This window comes from Barbus barbus, assembly GCF_936440315.1.
Source record: "Barbus barbus genome assembly, chromosome: 16".
NCBI lineage: Eukaryota > Metazoa > Chordata > Actinopteri > Cypriniformes > Cyprinidae > Barbus > Barbus barbus.
The window spans coordinates 26,872,005-26,887,385 of NC_136744.1; the positions used below are offsets into that span (position 1 = coordinate 26,872,005).

A 15,381-nucleotide genomic window follows, 5' to 3' on the forward strand; every position below is an offset into this window, starting at 1 on the left:
TAGAACTATCAAGTCTTTATTTACCTTTATTCGTGTTGACAAATAAAACTATTCAAAATCAATAACTGAAATATGGCTAAAATAAAAAAAAATTCAAATATTAAACCAAAAAAATAAAAACTTTCTAACATTCAGTACTAAAATTGCTAAAATTAAAATGACAATTAAAATATATTAAAGCTATATAGTAAAAAAAATAAGCACATAAGCAAAAGTACTAAAACAACTAAACAACTAAAATAAATAAAAATATGAAAAATAAAATAAAATTTTAAATATTAATAAACATATATAATAGTATTTAAATAACACTATTTTTTCACATTTTATAGGGGAAGAAATGTATGAAAGTCTTCAGAATTAATCTAATCTAATTAGAATTAATCTAATTAATTATTTTGTTATTGGTCTAACCCGTTTTAGTAGCTAATAAAATATGCAAAAAACTGTAGGTGCAGTTTAAATGCTAACCACAGGTGTAGTATAATAATAATAATGAACATTCCTAAATGTAGAAATTCTATTTAATTTTAAGATTCTGAAAAAGTATTTACAAAAAAACACAGCACATCTAAGACTGAAATGATCAACAACACAAAGATTGAATGTAGTTTGTGCAAAAGAAGATCGAACTGATTTCATTTCAGATGTTTACTATTTAGGATTAGAACAAAGCCCATTGTTGAGGAACATTAATACAGTCCTGCCTTCTAGTGCACTGCTTCGTCACTGTACTGTATATGAAACCATCCCATGCTTTACTACAATCACCGGCTGTAACACAATTTACATGATAAAAATAATGACTCAGTCATAAACGGCTTTTTAGGATGAAAATAATTAGCTTAAAGGCAGTATCACGAACACAGCTGAAGACGCTTAGAGCATCCATAACCCCCCCACAGCCCTACTGCTGTAATTTGTTAGTACTGAAGCACAATTCATAACTATAACATCTTAGCCGTGTGTTTACGCTCTGACAGTATGAAAAACGACCCTGCAGGTGGAGACAGAAAGTTTAGCACCATATGTTCAGCGCCCTGCATTTCAACAGACGGCTGCCTTACCTGGATGATTGGCTGCGCTCAGGCGTCCACGGCACCTGCGTGTGCGTTTGACACAAAGCGAGCTCATTACCGTCAACAGAGACGGATCCAGCACGCATTCCGAAATAAGACGCTTCTACTGCTAATTACCTCCATTCCTCTCAAATTAATTGGAGTAAATAAAAATGATTAAAGAGGCTAAGAATAGCTCCGGGCCCTGATGATCGGCAGGCATTATGGCAGCCGTTCCTGAATCACCCTCTCGGCTTGAGGAGTTTAACACGATCACACACTGCCAAGAGAGCTAATTACAGTTCAACCACTAACTCACGCTCACCCCACATAAACACACGCTCCCACGCATACATATGAACAAATCTGGCTCTGCAATTTTTGTGCTAAGCGCGAGACAGACAGGAAGTCATAACTCATTCAAAATGTGTGACAATCAAGCGGTCGGACGGATTATGGCGTTATTTTACTGCCAAATGTCCAGAGCGCATTTTTGCTGCGCGAAAGTAGATTAATATAACGCGCGAGCGCGAATCTCCCTGGATTTCCTTTGCTGTCACACAAAACCTGACGTTTTGAGGGAACTGATCCTGGAATTTCTTTACAATTTAATAATATTTAGTCATATCAAATGTATATTAGAAATGGCTAGGAATCGGGTGCTTGGATGATTTATTAAAAAAAAAAATAAAAAAAATAGTTTGTCTAATTGTTTGGTCAAACCCCTCTGAGCGTCAAACAGGTCAAGCATGGTCAAACAGCCCATGGCTCTAAAGACTTCACATAAAAGCTCAATGTTATGTCATATTATGACAGATATCTCAACTGAATTTAAAATCATTGCAATACATTTTCAAAAATAAGTTGTTGGCAATAATAAGTAACAATTCCTATAAGTAACAACATCAAATGCAAAAAATTGTTGTAAACGATGATATCATAACACACTAAATGCTCTGATAGAATCGCTGTTTGGACATTTATTGGGAGTTTTTTTATTTATCTATTTATTTTTTTAAATCCAGCTTTTGTTTTCAGTTCTGATTTTAGTTAGATTTTCTTTTCATGAAAACTCACTTCATATTAGCAACACATTCAACGGCACTCTCCTCTAAAACAGTGAACATACAGTTATATGACAGTTAAAGGTAATGGCACTGTCTGCAAATGCATTAAACCAATAGAATATAATGTAGTGATGTAATCACAAATATGATACATTCATTATAGTGTTATATTTGGTCTCCACATCTTATTTAGGGAATAGTGCATCTGACCCTAGTTCTGTCTTAAATCAGAAGATATATATATATTTAATTATTTCAATCCAAGTACACAATACATGTATGGCCACATGAACTTTAAGAATCATGTACTTTTTTTGTTTGTTTGTTTAGATAAATCGCTCAGAGGGGATTGACCAAACAATTAGACAAACTAATTTTTAAACTTTTTTTTTTTAAATAAATAAATAAATCATCCAAGCACCCGATTCCTATCCATTTCTAATATACATTTGATATGACTAAATATTATTAAACTGTAGAGAAATTCCAGGATCAGTTCCCTCTTCATGTAGGCCTAGTATTTTCATTGGGTCAGTCGTAGAAAAATCTGATTGGTTGATAACTTTTGATGTTTAATCCAGGTGTGACACAGGACAAAGTTTGACCACAGTCTATGGGAGAGACACGTTTTAAGTGCGCGCACTCTCTCTGTGCGAGAGCAGCGTATATCCGAGAGCATGCAATATATGAATCTACTTTCACGCTACAAAAATGCGCTCTCGACATTTGGCAGTAAAATAACGCCATAAAGGAAATGTAAACTTAAATTGAATCTGATGGCTTGAGATATAGCTAAGATTTCAGCCAATAAAGGTGAAGTGATTTCTGTGCCACCAAAACAGAACTGCAGAAATAAAGACTGATTTCAAACCAGGGTTGCATCAAATTCTGAACTGAATTGGTTCCTTTTTAAATCGGAGTGTAAATTGAATTGGCCACACCCTGCCGGAAGTGAAATTGTAATTTGAAATAGAAGAACAGAAAGAAGAGTTGTTAATTTAATAAAAACAGAGCATTCTGGAAATAAAGTTTTCTTTCATGTTGGCCCATAACATTTCTAACCATCCATTAATCCACCTTTATGTCTATCCATAAGTCTATCCATCTATCTTTCCATCTGTTCATCTGTTCATCCATCCAACATCTGTCTATCTGTCTTTCCATCCATCCATCCACCTTTATGTCTATCCATCTATCTATCCGTCTGTCTGTCTGTCCATCCTTCCATCTATATATCCACCCACCTGTCCATCGAACCATCTTTTTGTCTATCCATCTATCCATCTGTCCATCCATCCAACTATCTGTCCATCCGTCCATCCATCCACCCATCCATCCATCCCTCTCTCTGTCTACCCGTCCATCCATCTGTCTATCAATCCACCTTTATGTCTATCTATCTGTCTGTCCGTCCGTCTGTCTCTCTGTCCGTCTGTCTCTCTGTCTGTCCGTCTGTCCGTCCATCCATCTATCCCTCTCTCTGTCTACCCGTCCATCCATCTGTCTATCAATCCACCTTTATGTCTATCTATCTGTCTGTCCGTCCGTCTGTCTCTCTGTCCGTCCGTCTGTCTCTCTGTCTGTCTGTCTCTCTGTCTGTCCGTCCGTCCATCCATCCATCCATCCATCCATCCGCCTATTTGTCTGTCAATCTGTCCATCCATCCATCCATCCATCCACCTACCTTCATGTCTATTCATACGACTATCCATCTATCAATCCGTCTTTCTGTCTGTCTGTCTATCCATCCATCCATAAACCTTCATGTCTATTTATATGTCTATCCATCTTTCTATCAATTAATCTGTCTATCGCTAATCTTAATCTATCTATCTGTCTATCTATCTATCGCTCTGTCTGTCTGTCCGTCCATCCATCCATCCATCCATTCACCCAACCAGCCACCCACCTTTATGTCTATCCATCTATATATCCATCTGTCCATCCATCCATCCATCCTTCACAGCTTGTCCTGACAAACTTTGCCATTCTAGTTAAAGTGGGATGAATTTCCAATGCATTTGAATTCTACTTCCTTACATTCAAATTCAAATGTCAGTACATGTGTAAAAGCGAGCACTCTTACTTCTCACAATGAGGTTGACGGTTCTTCTTGCAGGGTTTCCCACATTGTTGACGGCTGTGCAGTTGTAGACGCCGGCATCAGTGGGAGTGACGGACCGGAGAGTGAGGGACCCGCCTCGGATCATGGACCGCTGAGGGAGGGTTCCAGGGTACCGCGACCAGCTGACCGTAGGTGTGGGGAAGCCTGCCGTTACCTCACACGACAGCGTGACGTCTTGGCCTGGGTCCACCATGTACGTCTCATTCACAGACAGCTTAAGAGCAGGGGGTGCTGGGAATGAGTAAACAAAAGTGTGCATCATTTAAAGCTGGTGGGTTTCCTGCTTATGTCTATAGATATGTATCGATGCCTCATTAGCGACTGTTTCTATGGGCTGCTATACGTAAGATGTCGGCCATATTGTGAAGATCAGCTTGACTTAACCATAACCAATGAATATTTGAAGATGCCACAATCCTGCACAGCCGATGGTCTGTGAACCCAATGACGTCAAATTGACTGTTCAAAGATGGCGGACATGTCTACGTGCTTGGAGCTGTCAAATGGGGCATCTATACATATCCATGGTTTATGTCTAGATGAGGGAGTCTTGCATTTACAGAATAGAGCAGAACAGGAGAAGTGCAGGTGGTCTTGCTTCAACATGTGAACACTTTAAAGCTAAAAGTGTTTCGACAAGAGTGTCAATACTACCATCGATCAAGAATAAAATTTCATGAGAAATCACCTCTTCGCTGCTTCTGGGTAAAGAACTAACAGCTATTCTTAGCATGACACATAATGACACATCCCGTGGCAGACTCTTTATAGTATCTCCTTCACCGATTCCCTCTTTTAAAGCCAAAGTGTCCAGTCAGCTGATTTGGCCTCAGCAACTGCTGATCATTTAACCTCAAACCTTAGGCATTTCCTTTAACTTTAGCTCATTACCACAGATCACAAAAACATGTCATTGTCAAATCTCACCCCTAAACCAAAATAAAACATAAAAAAATCAGCATAAAGTAAACATTGCTCAAAATTAGTAATAACTAGGCTGTATATTCATTCATTTAGTTAGTTAGTTAGTTTTTACAGATAATTTACAATGAGAGTTTGGGTTGAAAATATGCATTATTGCTTTCTAAAAAAAATGATGCTACAATGCAACAACAAAAAAAAATCACTAGAACTGTGTGTCTTTTTTTCATATTTTTTTTTTAAATATGGTGTTTGATTTTGGACATAGACATGTTTTTGACAGGTTTCAAGAAATCCGCTGTAGTAAGTAAAAATGAAAATAAATAAATACATACATACACGCATAAATAAATGCCACTACATAGTACAGTTTTTCCTACACCTATGAATCTACTGTCTTTTTCCTGCATTTTTATGCCGATTATGGGAAAATTGTGCAGAATGCTGTAGAATGGATTTAAATACGGTCAGATGTGTTAAACTGAGAGTACTAAACTCCTATTTGAAAACCTTTAATATTTAAGCTAATATATTTAAGACATAGACCTGGCGAACAAGTGGCTAAACAGGCTAGCTTTAAATAAACATTGTAATTTTTCTTTGTTAACTTAAGTTACATTGTGTAATAAAATAATGTATGGAACTAAAAATAACAATATGTAGCATATTGTTATTAAAAGAAACCAATCAGGCTGCTGCAGCTCTCAATAAGTGGATATGCTTTGCTATATAAACACAGCCACATCATAAGTTTCTTTTCTTTCACAAAATAGAGATATTTCAAGAACATGACCGTAGATGTTGCATTTTCCTCTCTACATGACTGAACACGATCATTAAGCCAGAAATGAATTTCACAGTCAGAATCACACAGAATCTTAGGCCTATAATTACAGTGCACATACTGTTCATCTAATAATCAAAAACAAAATGATATCTTTTTTGTGTATTGTAAGGGAGCCAGTGGTGTGTCAACTATAATAAGAAGGGCCCCGAGGATGTTCTGAATAGTATAATCACCACTGTTCCGAATGTACCGGCAGATGGAGGCGTAAAAATAAGGTGACGTGACAATGGAGTCAAAAGTTCAGGGTGTTTATTCCCATGAGTGAAAAAATGAAGGTCTCCATCCTTCTAGTGTGACAAAAACGTTCACAGTGCAAATCCAAAAACTAAAAATAAAACAAAACGATAACAAAAACTGTTCAAACAATCATTTGGCTATGTCAACAAATTGACCCAAAAGACAGCGACTCCAACACTCTCTCACAACTCACTCTACGAGTCCCCAAAGAACCTGAGAGGCCATCTTAAAAAGACAAAGCCCCTCCTACTTGGTCTAAACCATTTTGTAATTAAAGGTAATGAAAAAAACTCAAGATAAACAAATAAATGTACTTTAACAGTAACAAAGAAATAATCTGATATAATAACACAAAACACAGAAATTTGAAACAAAACAAAAACTCAATCAATTATTAAGGCTTAACAATGCTCAACCCAGAATTAAGCAGATCACCCACATCCCCCTTCCTACTTGAGTACAATTAACCATGCCATCTATTGGCGGGAATGGGATCTTCAAAATGGTGAGCATTTACTGTGACCGGGTTTTGACTGTTTGACATCAAAACTGTTCCAGTACGTAAGTATAACTATTTATAACATGTAACTTGTTATACAGAACAATAAACATTAAACTTGATCACCGGTCTCACTTTACTTCTTTACTCAACACAACAAAATACATAAACCAACCTGAAATTTATGACTCATTAAATACCAAACTTTGAAAGGAATGACTTGAGGACATGAACAACATTACATAGCACATGATCAATGACTAACATATCTGTGTTAACTGATGTTCAGTTCGTGTGAAACAGATAGGAAAACGGATGTATGCATGTTCATAGTTCCAAGTCAATATAAGAATCATAAAAATCTCTAGTCACAGAGCCTCTCTGTGACATTTCCCCCTCCCTCTCCAGACACCGCTTGTGGTGTCCTCGAGAGAAAGTCTGCTGTGCAATTTTGTGAGCCTGACCTATAAAGTACCTCAAAATCAAATGGCTGCATGGCCAGAAACCACCTAGTAATGCGAGCATTTGTGTCTCTCATGCGGCCTAACCAGGCCAATGCTCGGTGGTCAGTTTCCAACCGGAATTTTCGTCCAAGCAAATAATACCTTAAAGAGTCAAGGGCCCACTTAACTGCAAGGCACTCTTTTTCAACAATGGAATAGTTGACCTCTCTAGGCAGGAGCTTCCTACTAATGTATACAACCGGCTTGAGTTGACCTTGTTCCTCTTGCAGCAGAACTGCACCAATGCCATATTGCGAGGCATCAGTTTGCACTGTAAATACTTTTTCGAAATCAGGACTTTGTAGGAGTGGTTCCTGACATAATGCACCCTTCAGATCACTAAAGGCTTTTTCACAATCCTCCGTCCATATTAGCTTGTTGGGCTGAGACTTTCTTGTCAAATTTGTTAGGGTTATTGCCCTGGCTGAGAAATTTGGAATAAATTTCCTGTACCAACCAACAAGACCAAGAAAAGCTCTAACCTGTTTCTTTGTCTCTGGCCGCCCTGCTGCTTTAATGGCCTCTACCTTCCCCACCTGAGGCCGTATCACACCGTGACCCAGTACAAAACCAAGGTATTGGGTTTCCGGTTTGGCGAGGGCACATTTTTCTGGGCGGATGGTTAGTCCTGCAGCCTTAATGCGAGTCAGCACCTCCTTAAGATGCTCCAGATGCTCTTCCCAGCTTTGGCTGAAGATTACAATGTCGTCAAGGTAAGCTGCAGCGTAGTCCTCTGTACCACAGAGGACTTGATCCATCATCCTTTGAAAAGTGGCCGCAGCCCCATGAAGTCCAAAGGGAAGGACCCGGAACTGGAAGTGGCCAAAAGGGGTTCTGAAGGCAGTAAACTCCTTACATGCTGGACTCAGCGGTACCTGCCAGTATCCCTTGCAGAGATCCAACGTGCTCAGGTAATTCGCTCTTCCTAGCCTCTCCACCAGATCATCCACCCGTGGCATTGGGTAAGGATCAAATTTACTAACGCTGTTCAACTTCCTGAAGTCTAAGCAGAACCGCAGGGTACCATCTTTCTTCGGTACCAGCACAATGGGACTGCTCCACTCACTTGACGAAGGCTCGATAACTCCCAGTTGTTTCATGGTCTGCAATTCCTGTTTCATAACAGACAGAAGTTTCTCTGGCACACGATACACTGACTGCCGGACAGGTTTGGGATCCTCGAGAATAATAACATGGTTGACTAAATTTGTCCTCCCAGGGGTGTCCATGAACAGCTGACCGGGTATACATTCCTGGAGCTGATGTCTTTGTTCTTCACTCAAGTGTTGAAAATCTAATTGACTGTCACTGCGACTGGTCGGCAAATATTGTTCTTCCACTTCCTCTTCAGACTCGACTGCTCTTACCAGCATAACCATGTCACTGCTCTCTTCGGTTATGCCAGAGGAATGCTGTGGGTACCATTTTTTTAACATATTCACATGAAATGTTTGCAGAGGAAGATTCCGTGAGGGGATTTCAATCTGATAGGTCACTGGACCTACCTTACTTTTTATTTGGTACGGGCCTTGCCACTTTGCCAACAATTTATTTTCAGATGTTGGAAGCAATAACAGAACTTCTTCCCCCGGTTCAAAGCTTCGTGATCTAGCTGCCTTGTCATACCAGTGTTTTTGCTGTACTTGAGATCTTACCAGGTTTTCTCGTGCCAAGGCAGTGCTCTGTTGTAGTTTCTCCCTCATTTTCAGCACATAAGTAAGGATATTCTTTGTCCTTGGGCTGTCTGTAGCCTCCCAGCTCTCTCTCAGGACATCTAGAGGACCTCTCACTTGGTGTGCATACAACAATTCAAACGGCGAGAATCCTGTCGAAGCCTGGGGTACTTCCCGGTAGGCAAATAGGAGGTACGGCAGCCATTTATCCCAATCTTTGCCTGAGTCGGAAACAAACTTCTTTAACATATTCTTTAGAGTCTGATTAAACCTTTCAACGAGACCATCAGTCTGAGGGTGATATGGGGTTGTTCTCACTCTCTTAATACCCAATAGCTGATAAACTTGTTGCAATGTATGACTCATAAAGTTGGTGCCTTGATCTGATAAAACCTCTTTTGGTATGCCAACTTGGGAAAAGAATTTCAACAAGACTGAAGCTATCTGCTTAGCAGTAACATCTCTCAATGGGTATGCTTCAGGGTATCTTGTGGCATAATCTGAGATTACTAGAATAAACCGATTTCCTGCCTGACTCCTCTCAAGTGGACCAATAACATCCACTCCTATTCTTTCAAAAGGCACATCAATTACCGGCAAAGGGACTAGTGGGGCATATGCAGGAGTCCGACCAGTAGTGAGTTGGCATTCAGGACATGTCTGACAGTATTCTTTAATGTCTGTGTACATCCTGGGCCAGTAAAATCTTCTAGAGACTCTCAGACATGTCTTTGCAAACCCTAAATGACCAGACCATGGAATAGAATGACCTAATTGCAGTACCTCTTTCCTTTGTGCTTTAGGTACAACAAGCTGAAGATCTCCCCCCTTTATTTGCTTATACAGGAGTCCGCGTTTCAACACAAAGATCTCTTCACAAAAAACATCAGCGTCCTCGTGCTGCTTAACCTGATCAAAGCATGCGGCTAAAGTCGGGTCTTCCCTCTGCAACTGGGCTAGATCATTTGGAATCACAATGTCTGATTCACCCAACTCTGGTTCAGTAACCTCTTCCTTAGCCTGTTCTGTAGTATCTATTATGTCTGCTACAAATTTCTACGCTTATGTAACCTGTGATTTTCTGTTGGATCCGACTCAATCTCAATATCAGCAGAACAAAAAGGCAAGATTTGTAAGGCATTATCTGCATCTGGATCAAGCGTTGTCTGTACTGCCTGCCTTGACTGAGCCCTTGTCACTACCCCACACCACTCTGTGTCCTGCAATAACTCAGACAACATTGGCATATCTGTGCCAAGTAGGATGGGATAGGGAAGAATCTCAGCAATTCCCACCTTCATTAAAAATGCCTGATTTAAGACTTCAATGTACACCTCTGCAGTAGGCAAAGGAGTGTTGTCTCCATGTACACAACAAACAGTAACAGTGTCAGTGTCATTCCAATCTTGTCTGGGCACATACCTGCTCTGCACCAGCGTACATGTACATCCAGTGTCCACCAAGGCTAAAACTGGTCTACCATTTAACAAGACAGACCTTACCGGCTGTGAATTGCATTTCATGGGGGATGACTCAACTGAACGAGGAACGTAACAAAGGCTCGCCGTTTTAGGCTTCTTCAGGGGGCAAAGCGGCCTAGTATGGCCTGGCTGACCACAATGAAAACAGACAACATCCTCCTTGGCTACTCTCTGAGAAGTTGCATAAGGAGTAGTGGGTTTGCTCTGCGTGAATTTAAAGACTCTAGCTTGAGAGTTTGAACAGCCCCCAGACCCCTCAGACTTACCTCTGGCCGGAAGGATTCCTGCATATTGGAAATTTCCTGCTCCTTTACGGGCTGTAATATACGCCTCAGCCAATTTGGCAGCCTCTGCAGCAGTTGTTGGCTCATGCTCTTTGACCCAAGTCCTCACCTCCGGGTACAAGACACGTAGAAACTGTTCTAGAACGATAGCCTCCATAATATCCTCTTTAGAGCTGCTGGAGTAATGGACCCACTTGCAAAACAAGTCTTTGAGTCGGGTGTAAAGCTCTTGTGGTGACTCGTCAGCAGGGGTATTCAGGTTACGGAACCTCAACCTATAAGTCTCTGCACTGATCTCATACTTTTTCAATATTGCTGTCTTTACAAACTCATAGTCTTGTGTGTGTGAAGGGTCCATTGCAACAAATGCAGATCTGGCCTTACCAGTGAGTAATGGTATGAGGTGGATGGCCCAGTTTTCTTCAGGCCATTGGTACACCTCTGCCAACCTCTCGAACGTCAGCAAATAGTGCTCAATGTCATCAGAATCCTCAAGTCTCGCTAGATGAGGCTCCCGTTCTATCACCTTTGGTGGTGGTTTGTCAGATACTGCTCCAAGACGGATCCTTTCCATGTCCAGTTGCATCTGTGTGACATGGTGACTGAGCACTTTAAAATGTTGTTCCTGTCGAACTGTCTCTCTCTCTTGTCGATCGTCTCTATCCTTCTGATACTCCATAAAGGACTTGAACATCTGAGCCAGAGCTGTAACAGCCGTATCCGCTCCAGCTCCTTGAACCATCGGAGGCGGCACTCTTCCGCCTGGATCCTCCTCCATTTCACCCTGGTCACCATCTAGCCCAGTGTTCTCACCAGTCTGACTCCTTGTCTTTGGTGGCATTGAGAAAAAAAAATGTCTACGTCACCAAATCGGTACAAAAAAAAACTTCTGACACCAACTGTAAGGGAGCCAGTGGTGTGTCAACTATAATAAGAAGGGCCCCGAGGATGTTCTGAATAGTATAATCACCACTGTTCCGAATGTACCGGCAGATGGAGGCGTAAAAATAAGGTGACGTGACAATGGAGTCAAAAGTTCAGGGTGTTTATTCCCATGAGTGAAAAAATGAAGGTCTCCATCCTTCTAGTGTGACAAAAACGTTCACAGTGCAAATCCAAAAACTAAAAATAAAACAAAACGATAACAAAAACTGTTCAAACAATCATTTGGCTATGTCAACAAATTGACCCAAAAGACAGCGACTCCAACACTCTCTCACAACTCACTCTACGAGTCCCCAAAGAACCTGAGAGGCCATCTTAAAAAGACAAAGCCCCTCCTACTTGGTCTAAACCATTTTGTAATTAAAGGTAATGAAAAAAACTCAAGATAAACAAATAAATGTACTTTAACAGTAACAAAGAAATAATCTGATATAATAACACAAAACACAGAAATTTGAAACAAAACAAAAACTCAATCAATTATTAAGGCTTAACAATGCTCAACCCAGAATTAAGCAGATCACCCACATCCCCCTTCCTACTTGAGTACAATTAACCATGCCATCTATTGGCGGGAATGGGATCTTCAAAATGGTGAGCATTTACTGTGACCGGGTTTTGACTGTTTGACATCAAAACTGTTCCAGTACGTAAGTATAACTATTTATAACATGTAACTTGTTATACAGAACAATAAACATTAAACTTGATCACCGGTCTCACTTTACTTCTTTACTCAACACAACAAAATACATAAACCAACCTGAAATTTATGACTCATTAAATACCAAACTTTGAAAGGAATGACTTGAGGACATGAACAACATTACATAGCACATGATCAATGACTAACATATCTGTGTTAACTGATGTTCAGTTCGTGTGAAACAGATAGGAAAACGGATGTATGCATGTTCATAGTTCCAAGTCAATATAAGAATCATAAAAATCTCTAGTCACAGAGCCTCTCTGTGACATGTATGTTTATATATTGTTAAAGAAAATAAGTAAATGCATTAGACTTGATGCAATCTACTCATCAGGGTGACTGTCAATGAATAAATCATCTTGTTAACTTTTGAGTTTTTCCTTGTATGGCCTTTGCAAAGAAACAAAATGTAATATAATATACTGTACAATACACAAAGTGCTTTGAACACTGACACAAAAACACATTGATTTGAATATCTCAATCTATTTTATGTCATTAAGTAGGGAAAAACATGGAAATTACATGAGGACAAGACACAAGCCAGATTCAAACCTGCATACCCTACATCAGCCCCTCTTTCGTGTCACACAACACACCGCAGTCTGTCTGAATGGCATCAATTCCATCTATGTTCATTATCTCTGCAGTCTACAACTGTCATACTGTACCTGAACAAGACCAGACTGCTGCTAAGCATCATAAACTCATTATTTAAAAATAAATGACTGAAATTAGAAAGCAGAAAACCTGCCAATGTGCTTTTCATCTACCTACAAATTAATTGTCATTGGCAATATTTGAGCTCTGAATAGACTTGTAAAACACCCCACATATAATGGCAAAAAAAATCTCCTTCAATGTCTATGAGCCCAATTAAAACTGATCCAAAAAGTTGAATATTTTATAAAAGAAATGATTAAAAACATCTTCAGTTAAAAACAAATTATCATGAAATGACTTGAATCATTACTATAGTTATAGTGTTTGGCTTGTCGTTAAGTAAAAATATCTAAACATCCTTAAGACAAGTTTTAGAAGCCAGATGGGTACAACAATAAAGTTTTGTTTTCATAGAAAACAATTTTGAATGTGTTTTTACAAAATTAATTTAAACAAAATTAATATCACTATTTTTCTTCTCAAGTAAACGGAACATTTTAAAGATATTTAGATTTTTAAGAAAAATACAGAATAAGAAAATGACTTCTCACAGTGCAATCTGGGTCATCAAACAGTATTTTGACTTGCAGTGCCTGTAGAAAGTCTTCACACCCCTTCTTTTTTTCACATTTTGTTATGTTGCTTTAAGTGAAGTGACATACTGCCAAGTATGGTGACCGATACTCAGAATTCATGCTCTGCATTTAACCCATCCAACGTGCACACACACAGCAGTGAACACACACACACCGTGAACACACACCCGGAGCAGTGGGCAGCCATTTATGCTGCGGCGCCCGGGGAGCAGTTGGGGGTTCGGTGCCTTGCTCAAGGGCACCTCAGTCGTGGTATTGAGGGTGGAGAGAGCGCTGGACATTCACTCCCCCCACCTACAATCCCTGCCGGCCCGAGACTCGAACCCGCAACCTTTGGATTACGAGTCCAACTCTCTAACCATTAGGCCACGATTTCCCCTATTATTATGGTAAACTGCTATAAATTACTTTTTTCCCCACATAAATCTACACCCCACTCACCATAATGACAAAGCAAAAAACGGATTTATCACAACTTTGCAAATTTATAAAAAAGGAAACACTGAAAAAATTACATTGTACAAGTCTTCATACCCTTAACTCAAAACTTAAAGCACTTTGGCAACAATTACAGCCTCAGGTCTTTTGGGGTATGATGCAACAAGCTTTGCACATCTGCATTTGTTTTTGCCATTCTTCTCTTTAGATCATCTCAAGCTCTGTCAGGTTGGCTGGGGACCATCAGTGGACAGCCATTTACAGGTTTCTCCAAAGATGTCTGATTGGTTCCAAGTATCAGCTCTGGCTGGAGCACTCAAGGACGTTCATAGAGTCGTCCCTAAGCCTCTCCTGTATTGTCTTGGCTGTGCGTAGGGGGATTGCCATGTTGGAAGGTGAACTTTCAGCCCAGTCTGAGGTTCTGAGCGCTCTGAAACAGGTTTTCATTAAGGATATCTCTGTATTTAGCAGCATTCGACTTTCCGTCTTCTCTGATCACTTCCCCAGTCAGAAGCTTGAGTTTGGTCAGTTTTCCATCAAGCCCAGATTGGTGGAGTGTCGCAGTGATGTTTGTCATTCTGTAAGTTTCTCCTATCTCCATATAAGATCATGGAGCTCAACCAGTGTGACCATCAGTGTCTTGATCACCCCTTTAACCAAGACCCTTCTCCTTCGATTGCTCAGTTTGGCCAGGAGGCTAGATCAAGAAAGAGTCATGATTGTTTCAAACTTTATACATTAAGGACTATGGAGGCCAAATGCTCCTGTGAACCATCGACACAGCAGTATTTTTTTGTAGTCTTCCCCAGATCTGTCTCAACACAATCCTGTCTCTCAGCTCTGCAGCCCATTCCTTTGACCTCATGGCTTAGTTTTTTGCTCTGACATCCATTTCAGCTGTTAAACTTTATATAGACAGGTGTGTGTGCCTTTCCAAATCATGTCCAATCAACTGAATTTGCCACAGGTTAACTCCTAGTATAGTATAGAAACATCTCAAAGGGATCCAGTGAATCTGGAATGCTCCTGATCTAAAGTTCAAGTGTCAAATTAAAGGGTATGAAGACTTGTGCAATGTAATTTTTTCAGTGTTTCCTTTTTAATAAATTTGTAAAGTTGTGATAAATCCGGTCTTTGCTTTGCCATTATGGTGAGTGGGATGTAGATTTATGTGAGGGAAAAAAGTAATTTAAAGCAGTTTAACATAATAACGCAACAAAACAAAATGTGAAAAACAATTAAGGGGTATGAGGACTTTCTATAGGCACTGTATATCTCCCTAATTATACATTCATACTAGAGATTAAAATATACTAACTCTTTAGAGAGGAAGAG

The 15,381-nt window shown here is 39.8% G+C and overlaps 1 protein-coding gene across 1 annotated transcript in view; it reads right to left on the minus strand.

Annotated features, from left to right (window-relative positions):
- Nucleotides 1–15,381, minus strand: part of LOC306882662 (MAM domain-containing glycosylphosphatidylinositol anchor protein 1-like) — a 207,716-nt gene that overhangs the window by 64,878 nt on the left and 127,457 nt on the right. Inside the window, exon 7 of the mRNA XM_079437469.1 lies at nt 4,212–4,481. Within this exon, the coding sequence (XP_079293595.1) occupies nt 4,212–4,481 (270 nt within the window). The remainder of the gene's footprint in view (nt 1–4,211; nt 4,482–15,381) is intronic.